The 16,438-nt window shown below is 39.5% G+C and overlaps 1 protein-coding gene across 4 annotated transcripts in view; it reads right to left on the bottom strand.

Moving 5' to 3' along the window:
- The window catches only part of SLC4A10 (solute carrier family 4 member 10), a 308,999-nt gene that overhangs the window by 110,001 nt on the left and 182,560 nt on the right, over positions 1-16,438 (bottom strand). For all 4 annotated transcript variants that reach the window (XM_075933502.1, XM_014569435.3, XM_075933501.1 and 1 more), the window contains exons 5-6: positions 14,168-14,328; positions 2,869-3,057 (exon numbers count right to left, since the gene is read on the bottom strand). In XM_075933502.1, coding sequence (XP_075789617.1) covers positions 2,869-3,057; positions 14,168-14,328 — 350 coding nt within the window. The remainder of the gene's footprint in view (positions 1-2,868; positions 3,058-14,167; positions 14,329-16,438) is intronic.

Raw genomic sequence — 16,438 nt, 5'->3', positions numbered from 1 at the left:
AACATTTTTACACTCATACAAAGTATATAAAGCTGTCCTCAGGAAGCAAAGACTTTTTTTTTTTACTGCACATGCCTGACATTACTATAAGGTGTTTTTGTCTGAGTGCTAGGTGTTGTTGGGGGAAAGGTTACAACAAATTTAGTTTACTGAACTTTAGTTTTTACAGTTCAGTTCTGAGCCACCATTCTAATGATAAGAGCGCCTTCACAACTGCTCTAAGTTTTAAAACAGACTTCTAAAGAGAAATTATCAGCTTCAGCCAGCAGGAAAAGGCATACATCATTCACAGACTGCAAGAACTAGATTTAGCCCTCATCTTACTTACATATGCCAGAGAGTAGGGGAACAGAAAGCCCTAAGGGAAAAGGCAAGTCTCTCAAGCAGGTGTTGTAGTTACAAAGAAAGGGGTGTGTCTGGGCATTTTGCTGGAAAAAGGCAAGAAGTGAAAGCTCAAACTTCTCAAAACGGGTCATCCTGTCCTTGGGCAAGGTTCTAAAGGCAGCCAAACTGCCAAAGACATGTGAAAGGCCATGCATGCCATTTAGTATCTTAGGCAGCATTCTACAAGAAGGAGGGATGGATAGGAGCCAATGAGCCTGAGACCATGTCAACCTACTCAACAGCTCTCTGCTTTCCGCTCTCCACTCCCCTTTTCTTTCAAATGGAGCACAGAGATAGCAGCTCCCACTACAGCATTCAGACTGTTATACTAGCTGTGGCACAGCTGCACTAGGGCTCTATGGCCATCAGGAGAAAACCAACCAATAAACCAATCAACCAACAAATGGCTTTAGAGCAGAAGATCTAGAATAATTTTGTCCTTTTCTTTCTAAGATGTGCTAAAGCTAAAGAAGAAACACATCAAATTTCCAATAATCTGAACATACACAGGGTATCAATTTAATAACTATAGAATCAGAAGTAAACATTTCAATAAAGCTCAACTTTAACATGGGGACCTTTTTTCTGCTTTGGAAAGGCAGACAAGGAGAGTGACAGGTTAATGGACAATCTTATTTATCTTGAAACAGATATCTTGAACTGCATTGGACTGCTAAACAGCATGCTTGGCAGTATCACTATTACTTGGGCACAAAGATGATTTGCCTTTGTATAAATATTGCTAAGGATATTTTTACAATTTTAAAATGAATATAACTAAGATAATGAAAATGGTCTGTGCTTCTCACACAAGATCAGGAAGTTCCAATTGCTAGATCGCAGAGCCCAGTTTACAAAGCACTTAAGCATGTATATTTTTCTTCAAAGCAGCACTTAAGTACATGGACTTCAGTTGGAATTAAGCACAGGTTTAATGGCAATCATAATATGTTTAATATCTGTCCTGGACACAGGTGTTTTCCTTAACTGGGGATTAAATAAGACTCACATGGAATCTGGACAAAATTAGGATATGTAGGGTTTGTTTGCTACCCCATCTTTAACTCATTGGCAGGAAAGATTCCTGAACTGGGACTGGTCACATTTCAACAGATCTCAGGGCTTTTTTAGCAAGCATGCTCTGGAGACTAAACAGCATTACTTTCCTACTGTTCATTTGCTAGGGAAGTCCTGAGAATTCCCTAGTTACTGATTGCAGCAGGGATGATGGAATGCAGGAACAGTGGAAAAGTTTCCTCCCACCCACAGCTGAAATTGAGACTCAGGAACATTAAAGCAATAATTTTGTTAATGTTCACATTCATATTCTGAAGAATACTTATTTAAAGCCACGAACAAACTTATATTAACATGCACAGAAAGTTATATTAAGAAAGGAAGCATAGTTGAAAATGGTCTATTTAGCCTTTCTCTTGTGCACGCATGGAAAATAGACACAAACGTCAATTAAAATGGGGATTCTATCCTACCCGCAAAATAAATTATTTTCAATTCCTTATTCCATCACACAGAAATTATCTTCCTGTTTAATGTCCTCTTCAGATGAAATTACATTCAACCTTCCAGGTCTAAAATTCCCACCCTAAAGAAGAATTTAGACTTGGAAATCTTACAGGGCCTCCACTCAAGGGTAGTCCTGCTTTGGAAAAAGAGTAGCTCTACTGCATTGTGAATTAGAAGACTCATAGTGTTGGTGCAGGTCAGAAGCCAGGGCAGAAATTTTAGGTTCCATAATATCCTTGGAATATCTTGTGCATAACAAATTATCACCATACTGCTTTGGTCTTTTACTCAAATATATGATCATATACTGATTAGTATCACAGCTGAAGCGTATCTTAGGACATGTTTACACGTCAAGTGGGAAGGTGTAAATTGCACCAATTTGTGCTAGCTATCATTGAGTTAGCATGCTAGAAATAGTGTAGCCTGTTCTTAAAAATTTATCATAACCAAACTGTTTCCACTGAAGTACTGCATTGCCTTCCCTCCTTTTTTCTCCCTTGTAATTCAAGTTTGTGAAAAGTAACTCTATAAAAACAACAGTGTTGGGATGTATGTTTATTTTGTCTCAACGGCTTTAAATTTATTAGTGAAAAAATAGGAACTTTATCCAACTGCCAGCACTGCAAACTCAGCCTAAAAATCTAAAAGACAAGTTAATTTCCTTTAACTTCATGCATCATCATTTAGCTCACTCTATCAGTGACGTTGATTCTCCATAGTTAACAAGAGTAAAAAGTAGTAAACACATAGCCCTGTAACTAAATAGAACAGCTATGTCTGTGAACATGTGCAAGGGGCAGCTGTGTGAAATAAAAGCTGACATTTTTATATAGCCCCTTTTCAAATCAGAACCACACTTTGACTTCTGTGGATACAGCAGCAGGATACATTAGGCTCAGATGGAAAAAATATAGACTCTAAAAAGCTTCTGAAACATAAAATAATACGACACATTACCATTTTTGTCCATGGAGTGAGGCTCAGACTGTTTCTTGCCAATGTCAGCAAAGGATCTGACAATTGGAATCCTGTTGCTTAACTTCTTCTGATTTTGATGGTGGTGCTGCTTCAGTAAAGCTTCATGTACTCTGTGACGAACATCTTCACTGAGCTGCCCTGAGCTCACTTGTTGGTCAAGAATCATATCTGAAAAACAAATATACAAATCTAATATAATGAACAAAGAGAGAGAAATTATTTTATTAATTAATCATTATGATGCTTAATAATAATATATGCAATTACAAGTGCAGGACCCGGTCTTGTATTCTCTACTCCAGAAAAAAATTATTATATCAGGCAGCTTCCTCCTTCGCACTCCTTGGGCTAAGCAGCAGTGACACTGAAAGCAGAAGAGAGACAGGCTTCTTGCTTTCATTTGAGGGCCTAGACCTGGCACTGCATGGACCACAGCATCTAAGAGCTGAAATTTCAAGGAAGTCCTACTCAGCCTCGGACCAGAGTATGCCCAGTGTAATCTTCAGGAAATTTAGGTGGAAAGCTCTAACATGTTTCCACTGAGCATGGGTGGTCTATAGGTTGGCTAGTTGCCTGGTTTACAACTGGAAAGTCAAGTTGAAAAGAAGATTTGACATTGTCCAGTCACTACTACCCAAAGTCTAGTTACTACTGTCAGTGAAGGAATGGTATAACTACCCAAGCCAGCCCCTAATCAGCCAGGGCTGCCTCCTACATGCATCAGGTGTCTGTAGCTTCTAGTCCTGGCTCTGAGAGCAAGATCCTCCTACCCCATGTTGTGGGGCCTTAAGGAGAGGAAGAGGCCTGAAGGGAGTTCCAGCATGCCTGCTGGAGTGTCTGGTTTTCAAATATTACAAAGTTGACTACCTAGTGGGCAACAATTTTCAAAAGCTTATGCTGTGTCCAAATCTGGAAACTTTTTCCTGGGGATGAAAAGTTACCAGCATCCACCTCCATACCAGATTTCTAGACTCTGGTCCAAAACCTAGAGACATAGAGGTTTACAAAGCAAATATCCCCAGAATTTTGTAATATTGGCAAAACAATATATTTTTCCCAGTCTTATTTTTGGAAACAACTGATATACTGTGTCTTAATATTTTTCCAAAACAAAATAAAACTCTGAGGAACATATCTGCCATGAAAAATGCCAACCATAAACTTTTAGAAAAAATCAAAGAAATATCATGTTGCTTCTTCATTAACAATTGTTTTCAGATATCTGTTTTGGAGAATTATGAAATTTGGATTTTCTATTCCAAATCAGAACATATACATTTGTAAATCTCAAAATCCCCACCTCCATTCTGTAATACTAGCTGCTTTAGAAGAAGTTGCAAGGAAACCCTGCAGTAGTCTGTTGAGAAACGTAGCCTATGCCTACACTGCAGCTCTTTTCCAGGATACTGGGAAATTTTTTTTGAAAAAGCGAACACGCTCTTTTGCCATCACTGTAAACCTCATTCTATGAAGAAGAAGGGATGTGTTGAAAGAGCAGGTTTTTCCACAATTTTGCACCATGTAGACATGACAAATTTTGGAAAAGCCTCTTTCCAAACAAAAGCGGAAAAAGATACGCAAATTGTGATTTGCATTTTGCATATCTTTTTCTACCTTTTCTTTGTAGTGTAGATATAGCCATACTGTCCCCATAAAAATGTCTTCCCATTTGTTACCAGGTACCTTGTACCCACAAGAATGGGGGTTGTATATTTTACACAGACAGACACACACACACACACCCCACCCACCATGAGTCTGGATGGCCAATTGTCCATAAAAAAATGACATTTTTTAAAAATCCTACTGAGTTGTGGCCCCACTTATAGCAATTAGTTCCATGGGCTAATTATATATTTGTAGGAAAATGCACTTATCAGTTTCAAATTTGCCATCTTTCAATTTCATTGAATGTCTTTGGGTACGTCTACACTACAACGTTAATTCGAACTAACTTAGTTCGAATTAGTTAATTCGAACTAAGCTAATTCGAACTAACGGAGCTAAACTAAAAAACTAGTTCGAATTAGCGTTTTGCTCATTCGAACTAGCGCGTCCACATTAAGTGGACCCTGAACCAGGCTTGAGGATGGCCGGAAGCAGTGCCGGCAGGGCATCAGAGGAGGACTTAGAGTGTGGAGATGCTGTCTCAGGCTAGCCAAGGGCTGTGCTTAAAGGGTCCCGACCCCCACCCCGGACAGACAGTTCTCTGGGTGCCCCGCTTGCAAACAAGTCCTGGCTTGGATTGCCCAGAGTACCCACATTGGGCACATCACACCACTCGGCCATCAGCCCGGCTGCACTTGCCGCAGGCTGCCATCTGGGGAGAGGGGACAATTGGGGGGCTGCAGGAGAGCTTCCACCCCCAGAAGCCCGCAGAGCCAGCCTAGTTCTCCCCATCGGGGGCGCGTACCCCATTCCTCCCTCACCTCCTTCCACTTACCCTTCCCTAGCCCCTCTTCTTGATGTACAAAATAAAGGACAATTGTGTTCAAAAATGGAATCTGTCTTTATTGAACAAAACTGGGGGAGACTGGGAAAAGGAGGTGGGAGAGGGGAAGAGAGAGGCTGGGAGAGGGGAGGGCAACTAAAATGATCAGTGGTTGGGAACAGGTCCCATATGAAGAGAGGCTAAAGAGACTGGGACTTTTCAGCTTAGAAAAGAGGAGACGGAGGGGGGACAGCATAGAGGTCTCTAAAAGCAGGAGTTGGGTGGAGACGGTGCATACAGAAAAGTTCTTCATTAGTTCCCATAAAGAAGGACTAGAGGACACCAAAGGAAAGGAATGGGTAGCAGGCTTCAAACTAGTAACAGAAAGTTGTTCTTCACAAAGCAAAGAGTCAACCTGTGGAACTCCTTGCTGCAGGAGGCTGTGAAGGCTACAACTAGAACAGAATTTAAAGGGACGTGAGATCAAGTCATGGAGGTTGGGTCCATGGAGTGGTATTAGCCAGGGGGTAGGAGTGGTGTCCCTGCCCAAGGTTTGTGGAAGGCTGGAGAGGGATGGCACGAAACAAATGGCTTGGTCACTGTCTTTGGTCCATCCCCTCCAGGGTCCCTAGGGTTGGCTGCTGTCAGCAGACAGGCTACTGGGCTAGATGGACCTTTGGTCTGACCCAGGACGGCCATTGTAAGCTCAGGGCTCAGGGTCAGGGGTCTCAGTGGACCACCTTGATTTTCATGCACACCTGCTCCTGGGTGGCCAGGATGGCAGCTATCCTGACCTAGCCGGCCACTTTCCTGTGCCTAGTGCGGAGGTCGTGGATGAGGTCCACGATGTCCGCACTAGACCAGGCGGGTGCCCAACTCTTGCAGTCCTGGGCAAGCTCCCGGGAGCCGCCAGCCTGGTCCCGGGAAGAGGGGGAGGGCTGGGGGGCATCGGGTGGGTGGCTCGATCCATGCCAGGTGCAGGGTCTGTTGGCTGGGTGCTGGCAGGCTTGCACCTGGCACGGGCACCATAGCCAGCCCGTGCCCCTTTAAGGGGTCCGGGGCCGGGAGGGGGGCATAGAGTTTCCCTGGTGCTGGCCAGAATGGCCACCAGGGAAACCTGGGGAGGGCTAGCCTCCCACTAGTTCGAATTAAAGGGCTACACAGGCCTTAATTCAAACTAGTAAATTCGAACTAGGTTTAATCCTCGTGGAATGAGGATTACCTAGTTCGAACTAAGCGCTCCGTTAGTTCGAATTAAGTTTGAACTAACAGAGCGCTAGTGTAGCGCCTATGAAAGTTAGTTCGAACTAACGGACGTTAGTTTGAACTAACTTTGTAGTGTAGACATACCCACAGTTCTTTAATTTTGAGAGACAGTAAATACAATTTCCTGACTTATCTTCTTTAAATTATTCATTATATTATGTAAGTTTGTCACATTCCTCTTATTCATCTCATCTCTAAAATAAATGGTACATCTCCTGCATTCCTAGACCTGCCAAACACTGGTCACAAGTTAGGGTGGAGTCCAGATGGCACTAATTGTACCCATCCCACAAAGAACCATGTTTCTCCTACTGAGCAAAGAAGCACACCCTGTTCCACTAACTCTTATCCCCCATCACAATACTTGTAAAAGTACTTTATGGCAGCCCTGCACTGCTGGCAAACTGCCTTGTAAAAAAGCTAGGGTATGAATCAAGAATCTGACCTTAGGTATCTATTTTGCAAATTAGCCTGTCATTAATATATGAAAATACACATTTTCATGTAATTTGTCATGGTCCAAATCTTGAGGGAAGGTTTTTGTTCCCTCCTCTTCTCCCATGCAACCACACAAGATCACAATCTTGCTCTATATTATTAAGCAATCCACTGATGATGCTTTCAATAAAATAGGAGAAAGAAATTTCAAATAAGAATATACAGTAAAACTAATATCAGAAAAAATTGAATACATTGGGATCCAGTTCTACAAGCAGATCCATGTGCTCATGATGAACCCCGCTTTCTGGAAGGGATTTGGGCTTTAATATAGTAAATGTTTATGCCGATAGGAGAATGAAAAAATTCAGCACAAAATCCACTAACAGAAAATATTAAGAATTGTTCATTTGTAATGTGAAAGATGCTGTTGAGTTGATATATAATATGGGAGGGGGGCGAATCTTGTTGGCAACAGTAGTAATGCTTAGTAGCAAAAAGGAGGGTGGAGAAATACAGACTAGAGCAAATAAATCTGCAGCATTTTAGCACAAAATGTCCTTGCATATCCATTAGGAGAAATCGTGCTACACAGAAATGATGATATAATGAGCTGAGTCAGAAACTTGCTGTACTGAAAATTCAGACAGCTCTAGAGTCTGTTCTCAAGACAGGTTCATATCATCCTGTAAATGCAGTGGTGAAGCAAGCAGAGCAGAAAAAAAAATAAATAAAAAATAGATATTTCATAAGCAGAGACATATTTGGTCAAGTCTTCGACAAGAACTAAACAACAAAAAGGATTAAATAAGTACTCTGGTAAAAATTACTCTAGTAAAATGCATAGAGAAATTACAAAATGCATCCTTCTTAGTCATTTTTTTTAAGAAAAATTCAAAATAACTTTGATTTCTATGCTATTATTTTATGTTTAATTTCAAGATGTCTCCCCATTCAGACTCATTTAAAATATACTCCTTTAACACTGTCTATAATGCAATTATGTGATTAAGAAACACTTAAAATAGAGTAAAACATTAGACCACTTTATGTTAGATCATGGATTAACAACCATATAACGTAGAATCCAAAAGAACAAACAGGCTCAATCCTTCTCCAACTGAAATCAAATACAATATCCAGATCGACTTCATTGGGAATAGCATCAAATGAAAAGAACAAATATGTACCATTAATATGAGTGAAGTCAAAAGCCTTCACTGGGAATTAGACTGGGCCCTAAATTATTATTAATTACAATTATTATGACCTTAATTGTTGAGATTTGCAGAGTCACCTAAGGGATTTGGACTTTCCACTAAAGAAAATAATACCTTAGGCAGCTTTGAAAATTTAAGCCTACTGAGTCCAAACCTGCCGAAGTTCCCAACCAGCAGTATTGAGGTCCTGAACCATGGGTAGTATCAGACTCTACATTTGCTGTTGAAGACAACACAAAATATTCGTATAATTCATATCTTTCCCTAAACTGCAAGGCAATCCAACAGTTCTTTGTACTGAAAAAGCTATAATTTTCTACAGGCTTTAAACTCTCACTTTCCTTAAAGACAAAATTAGCACCTCCCGTGTCAGGGCGGAAAACAGGGATATTAAAAGCCTTCATTCTGTTCTCAGAGAATAGAACAAAAAAAAAGAGAGAAACTTTGCTCTGGAGCAACTCCACTGTTTTCACTGGAGATACAATGAGATTTACACTGGAGTAACTGTGAGCAGTACTTGACCAACTATCTAATTTTTTTTACTCTAAAATAGCAGCTAAAATCTATTAGACACCTAGAACCTGTCCCCTGTACGAATGAACAAGGAAAGGTGGAAGCCCAGAGAGCTTTTCCCCACTCCTTTTTTCTCTGCTGTGCAGTATCTGAGCATAATAAAAGTCCTCAGGAGCAGAGGGACAAATTCTTTTGGTGTAAATTGGCCCAGTTTCATTGATTTCAAAAGAGCTTTGTCAGTTTACAGCAGCAGAGAATTTGATGCAAGAAACACAAGAATGCCACAGATCTAAAGAAGCTAGCTCAACCTTTAAACCTGCCATTGTGTGATATAGTCAATCAAAATGTGTGAGAAATATGGAATCCTTAGGTTTTGTTGTCTGTCATGTCATAATCAACAGATTGTAAGAGTTTATTAATCTCACAACCTATTTTTACAGATATATTTTCTATATGTGAATTCAGTAAACCAGTGTTTCCTTTTGAAAAATGGAAAAGAAAATTCCTTCTTGAAAATCATACAGCTTCCCTGCATGGATTGTCAGCAAAATTTGAATCTTGGACATAGATCCAAAACCCAGACCTCTACCAATTGAGCTGTTACTTTCTAGTTTAGTCAGCCACTAGAGGGGGATGAGACACACATATTTCCAGTGAGTTACACTCTTTACTAGATAGCAGCAGAATGTTGGAGATCAGGATTTCTGGATTCTGTTTCTGGCTCAAGGAAAAGTGTGTGTGTGCGGTTACAAACAGATTAGCAAAAACAAAGATTTGACATGTTCCTCTGAGAAGCAGTCTAGGTGAGTAGATTAGAAATCTAGGTTCTTTTCTACTTGCCCTCAAATGGATTCTTTTCAACATCACCACTATTGTTATGTAAAATGGGGGAATGATACTTGCTACCTTGGAGAGTAGGAAAAAGATGAGGTGATGAGGTAATATTTTTATTGGACCAACTTCTCTTGGTGAGAAACTGTAGGAGTAAGACTACTATAGGACTAGGGTCTGTTGCTTTGCTCAGTAATAAGTGCAATGAAGTCCACAGAAAGCATAAGTGAGACAAACTCCTAGCTCATAGAGTGGTGAGAATATCAAAGCTGCTCCTATGGTGCCAGGAAATTCAGGGCTGTGTCAATGTGACCCCATGCATCCAATAAAGTATAGAGATAACGCTTTTTTTCCATTAGCATATTAAATATATATTTTGCAACCCTAACAAATGAAAGCTTGTGTATGTTGGTTCTGGTCTCATACACAAAATGAAATCAACTGAATTGAACTGAGCTCAAGTTTCAACATCAGTCAGGTAATTTTGGAAATATGAGAGATTCCCTAATTCATAACTACTGTGGAAAACAGTAGTGCCAAGTCACTGGAAGGTTGCTAAGCAACATGAAGTTAACCCATAGACAAACACAATTTTGCCAACCTGATGAAGGCGTGCAACTGGAGGTGATCAAATGTTAGCAAAAGCAAAAAACCAGGTTGGCGAAAGAAAGAATTAAAGACAAAGGCAGTGCCAAAACTGAGTTAAGCAGCTTGTTCATCAAATGTCATGCTTGTGTTAATGTGCATCATTAAAAAAAATTTCTTTGCAGGTATTTGCTGTCAAGGGAAAAACATCCATTATATATAAAAAATAACTAATATGACTCCACCACAGACTGAGAAACAGTTTTTCAGTAAGGAAGCTGTCTATGAAACTTGCATAAAATGCACCAAAAAATGAATGGAAGCTGTGGCCTAGAATTAAAACAAAAAAAATCAAAATTTGCATAAATTGAAAGTTCAACATGATACTACCAATGACAGTGAAATGCACATCCATAAGATGCTGAGGGCCTGCAAAGCCCAATGACCTCACTAACAGAATTGAACAATTACACTGAGAAAATTCCAGCATGAGGAATATGTGAAATCCCTAAAAAGTATAATGGTAAGTGTATGGACTAATGTTTGTAAGAGTAAGAAAGATCTAACTATCAATACTGAATTTGAATTTACAGAAAAGTTAAAAAACAACATGTGCAGGTTACTACAAAATGATTAGACAACACAGAGGTCATGTTGAATACATCACTTATTTGACGCGGACTGCAGTTTGCCTAAAACCCACTGAGAACACTAAAATAAACTGCAAAACTAGAGATTCATGCAATAAAGAAAGTACCATTTCTAAAGGTTGACCAAAAAGTCTTTGAGCCAAACCATAGAAAATTGAATCATATGCTGAGTGCTAGAACTTTCTTGGTTCATTCAGTGGTGCATCAGAAAACTAGATGGTAATCTGAGAATTTCACAAACCCAAAGGAACTAAATACAAATACAAAAAGAGAACAGTTTTATCTGCCAATTTAAACTGAAATAATGGGAAGAATAACAAAGTAAAATGGTTCTCTAAATTGGGTGTTGCAGCAATCTTCTGGCTAATACCTCTTGAAAAGACAAGTTCCAAAATACACTATTTAGATGACAGATTCTTGAGAGGTTTCAGAGGCGTAGCTGTATTAGTCTCTATCTGCAAAAACAACAGAATCCTGTAGCACCTTAAATACAAAGATTTATTAGGGCATAATCTGTTAGGGTACGTCTACATAGCCCCCTAGTTCGAACTAGGGAGGCTAATGAGGGCGACCGAAATTGCTAATGAAGCTTGATTAGCATATTCCCGGCCGGTCGCCATTTTGGAAACTGACTAGCCCAAAGTAACTGCCCACATCTACACGCTACAGAGAAGTGGGATTCTGAGATAAACTCCTTAGTTCAAATTAACCATTAAACCTCATTCTACACTTCATTAGCAATTTCGGTTGCCCTCATTAGCCTCCCTAGTTCGAACTAGGGGGCAGGGGCGGATATAGGGCAGGGCGAATGGCGCGGCCACCCTGGGCCCCGTGCTTCAGAAAGCCCTGCGCATGTGCCGTGGCGCCGCTGCACATGGCGTCACTGCGCATGCGCCGTGGCAAAGGGGGGGCCCTGCGGAATTATGCTGCCCGGGGCCCCGCAAAACAGTCATCTGCCCCTGCTAGGGGGCTAGTGTAGACATACCCTTAGTCTCTAAGGAGTCACAGGACTTCTACTAGATGTACCCTAACAGATTATGCCCTAATAAATCTTTGTCTTTAAGGTGCCACAGGACTCTGTTGTTTTTGCAGACAGAGACTAAGACTTCATTCGGGCATATGGTCTGCACTAGAAGAGATCAATAGACTAATACAGTTCAAAGGAACTTCTGGTAGAGGAGTGTATAATGACTATATATTAGTGTGGGAGCTACACCAGATATGAATGACAGAAGGCTACTCAAATATACGTAACAGTGGTTAAAATTGAAGGAAATGTCTCTTGCAGTCTATTTGAAACTGGGGTGAAATAGTTTTCAATGAAGGAATAAAATCTGAAAAAGAAAAATTAATAGCAACATGTTGTAATGAATAGCAAAAATTTTGCTAGTTATAATCAGTGACATGTCTTAACAATTAATAGCAAACTGAAAAATGCCAAGATCACACAAAAATCTACACTGCTTGATGTAAAAATTCATCTCAATAAACCCAGATAGTTAAAAATGTATACTTGCATATAGAAAGAGTCTGAGGTTACATCCTGGATGTTTAACATGTAAATGAATAAAGTGTTTATTTTTAAAAGTCTTGGTTAAAGTAGACAAAAACCCTTGACCACAATCTAGCAATGCAGATTATGTGAAATTCCTTCAAGGATAAAAAAATTGTTGTTGCATTTCCAAAAGTGTAATTTGAAGCAGAAATGTAACTCAGACAGCAATATTTCTAATGGCAGATATACTGTCACAAGCATGTTTGCATAATACAGTCTCCAGCCCACCCACCGCCAAGGTCCCCTGAAAATAAATATATATAACAATTTTACTAGTTACGATTAGTGACATGTCTTAACATAGAATTATATAGAAAAATTATACTTAGTAGGACTATTAAAATCCTATGCAAAGTTATTAAAAAGAAAGAACAGAAAGAAAATACAGAAACCAATTATGTCTCACAAAGATAAGGACTTAGGTTAATGGAGGAGTGTTAATAAAAGCAAAAGTCCATAGTGCTCTCTAAATAAAGAAAACAAGTTTTGCAACACAGAAAGAAGTATCTGAATGATGAATGTGAATGTCATTTTCCGGGCCTAACAAAATCATGGATAAAAGGCAATACTGCAAGTACTGAACAATTTTCTGGAGAAGATGACAATGAACAAAAGAACTTGTGAAACCAGAGTAAGGATGGGATTGACCTGTTTATTCAGGAGGATGCTGAAGGTACCAAGGAACTGTATATTTAATTTACTGTCAATATTCTCCAATACAAGCTGAATGCTGGTCATTTCTAGGAACAAAGTAATGTTTCCAAAATATGCCATAAGTGGAATTATAACAACTAATAATTTTACTAAAAAGAGAATTTAAAGACTTTGCTGATAAACACAAACTTCATCATTACACTTCAGGTCCAGGGCTTATTTTATTTATATAAAAAATAAAATCTTTCCTATTAATTGAAACTACCCAAGTTGCATATGTACACTGCAAGCCTGTGTAACTACCTGACCTTATTACTGTTAAACCTTCTTCTTCCTCCTCAATCATTTCTGTCTGCCACATTCATTTGTTGCATCTTTTTGCAAACTCCTAAGACCTGGGACTATATCTTCCTGCGTATGTGTTTACAATGGCTAATACATTGAAGCTTGATCCTGATTGGGGCTTTCCAGTAGTACTGAAATTCTATTATTAATTATTATTATTATTATTGAAGGATATCCCCATAGTCAGTCTCTTCAGAAAACCCCCAAGATATCATGGAAAACACAAAACCAAGTTCTTATTCAGATCATGGAAGAATGGGGTCGTTAGCACAGAAGAGGAAACCACACAAATTACTTTATCCTGGTTTATAGTATCTGACATCTCTCACACACATGTTTGAGAAGGGGGCCAGCAACCCCCAGCCCAACCAACTTTAATGTCTCTGTAAGAGCCGATGACCATATATGTACCATCTCCTCTGGTGCCACATTTAGATTACAGTGATGTATTTAAGGTCAGATAAGCTTCACTACCAGCTGTGTGTAAATCCAACTCCTTTATATTCTCTATTTCCCATTTTGAACTCTGAAGCAAATTAATGTAACTTTTAAGCTCTCATAATTTTTACACTGTACTTTTTCTGTAAATGTTTTCACAGATGGGTGCTTTGTGTTTCAGATTTTTCTTTTTTGAGGGGCTGAAACCCACCATTCCTTCTCCCTATGCTTGACCCTGACCTTTGAATTAGGGTGAGAATGAACTGTCTTAGAGGGTAATGGAAGTGGGAGATAGTTCTGTACAATATCTTACTTTATCATAATAGGTTATTGGTATAAAACATTGATATACCTGCAATTTCTTCTATAGAATTAGCTCTCATGTCCAGTAGAACAGTACCATTCAGGATACAACTTCTCAACTCAAACAAGCTATGAAGTGACAGAGTGGCAACGTATGGTTTGCTCCATCTCTCTCCACCATCCTCTACATCTTCTTCAAACTTCAACCATCTAAGCAAACAAATAGCTTAGTAAGCCTTTTGTATATAGGAAATGAAAAGTGAGTTATTTTCATGCATATTCAATGGACATCAAATATTTTGTTTGGTTTTATTTTACTTTGTATTTGTAGAAAACATGAGTACATTACCCTGCCCCACATCAATTTTGTCCCTTACCCATTTGTTGAACATTGATTTAATCCTGAAAGTTGAAGAGGGAAGCAGATAAATAATATAACATTTTGTTTTGCACAACTTTGGATAATGTCCTGTCATTGTTAAAAGTGCTTTGTGTGCCAGAATCATTGATTCTGAATGTTAGTAAAACTCTGGGAATGTGGAGCAGTAAAGAACTGCTACAGAATCAATATAAAACCTAGAAAAAAGTAAACTGAAAAAAAACCAGAAATTCCATCTTGTAGTGGAATACTGACACTCAAAAGTACAGATCTCCATCACTTGAGCCAGTGAAGTAACTGGTAGCAATAGTAAGCTGTTATCCTCTACATAGCCCAGGCACTAGAGAGGAATGACATATATGCTTTGTCAGTGGATTCACAGCTATTTAATGGCAGCAGAGAAACAAAAGGACTCAGGACTCCTGAGGATTCATTTCCAATTTTTGAAACACTATGTGCTCTAGTGTCCCCCACAAACCTGTCTCGCTACCTCTTCCTGTCTGTTCTGCCCCAGCCCCACTTTGTTCCTATACATCATCCCATTCCCCCAAGCTCTTTGACAAAGACCAGCTCTTGTTCTCTTTCCTTCTGTTCCTATCTACTACCCACTCTGCTCCTATCCAGTCTCATCCAAGCTCCTACTTTTCACCCTCTCTTCTGTCCAACTCTCCCATGTCCTTCTCTCTAAAACCTCCACTTCTATCTAACAGCCTTCTCCTTGGCTCCTGCCCCCTCTTTTTCTTCTTCTAACTCCCTCATCTCATGTGTCACTACCTCTGTCCCTTTACAGCTCCATTCCTTGCCTCTTTCACTCCTCTCCCTTTGCACCTCCTCCTCCCCCAGCCTCCTTCTCTCCCTTCACTGCTATCCAACTCCTGTCCCACTCCTCATGTCCACTGGCCACTCTATCCCAGATTTGACAACCTGTTCATCTCCTCTTTGCATGCCCTTCCCACAACTCACTCCTTAAACTTCTCTTTCTATATTCCAGTTGAGTCACTCCCTTTTTCTCCTCTAAGCTGCCTGGTCACCAGCAAGGTACAGGAAACAGTTTCCCTGCATTTAGTTAAGGTAAGCTGTGCCACAGTGGCTTATATCAGCTAGTAGCAGCAATTGCAGACACAGTCCTGCTCAGCCCTCTGCAGCCTCAGACTAGACCATGCTAAGTACAAAACAAATATTCCCAGATCTTTGCTGCTAGACTTTAACAAGCCTTTACCGAGCATATGCAAACTGAGATTTTTCCAAAGGCTTAGAACTTGGCCAATTTTTGTGGATTTCCATGGGGCAACAAAAGTTACACCACTGACACAAAGAATGTCCCCAGCTAAATTATCTTGCTCAAAAGAATAGAGGTACCAAAGCTTCTCAATGAAACGACTAAGAATTTTTTAACATGGGCAAAAAAATGTTTCCTCTAATTTCCTTCTTGACAGCACCTGAACTATTTTAGTTGAAATTTTCTAAACAAAATTCAGCCTGAAGCAGAGACCTAGTATGGGAAGTTTCAGTCAAAGTTGGGATAGTTATAAGCAACTGAAAATATAGGAAGTATTAGGCACCACTATTAGCTCTGCTTATAAGGAGAAAGTCTGGACAAGAGAAAAGATACTAGTAAACACTTTAGGGAAAAAAGTCTTAGACTGCTATGCTACTTCTCCCCATCTATTAGCCATGTAATATAAATTGTAATTATACATCCTCAATTTATTTATATATTAGATAAACAGCCAAATTCTCTGCTGGTAAGACTGTAATTACTTCAGTGGAGTCACACCTGAAGAAAAAGTGACCTAAACTCTTTCCATACTACAAGGCATCATTCTATGCTGTCATTAATCTTACAGATAAGAGCCTCTATTTCCTCTAAAATGTTTCCAGAGTTTCCTATGCCATGAAAAAGTTATTATACAATGCCTTCCTTTAACCAAACATAACGAG

The sequence above is a fragment of the Pelodiscus sinensis genome, chromosome 7, assembly GCF_049634645.1.
Source record: "Pelodiscus sinensis isolate JC-2024 chromosome 7, ASM4963464v1, whole genome shotgun sequence".
NCBI classification, from domain to species: Eukaryota; Metazoa; Chordata; order Testudines; family Trionychidae; genus Pelodiscus; species Pelodiscus sinensis.
This window is presented reverse-complemented; position numbering and strand designations above follow the sequence as displayed.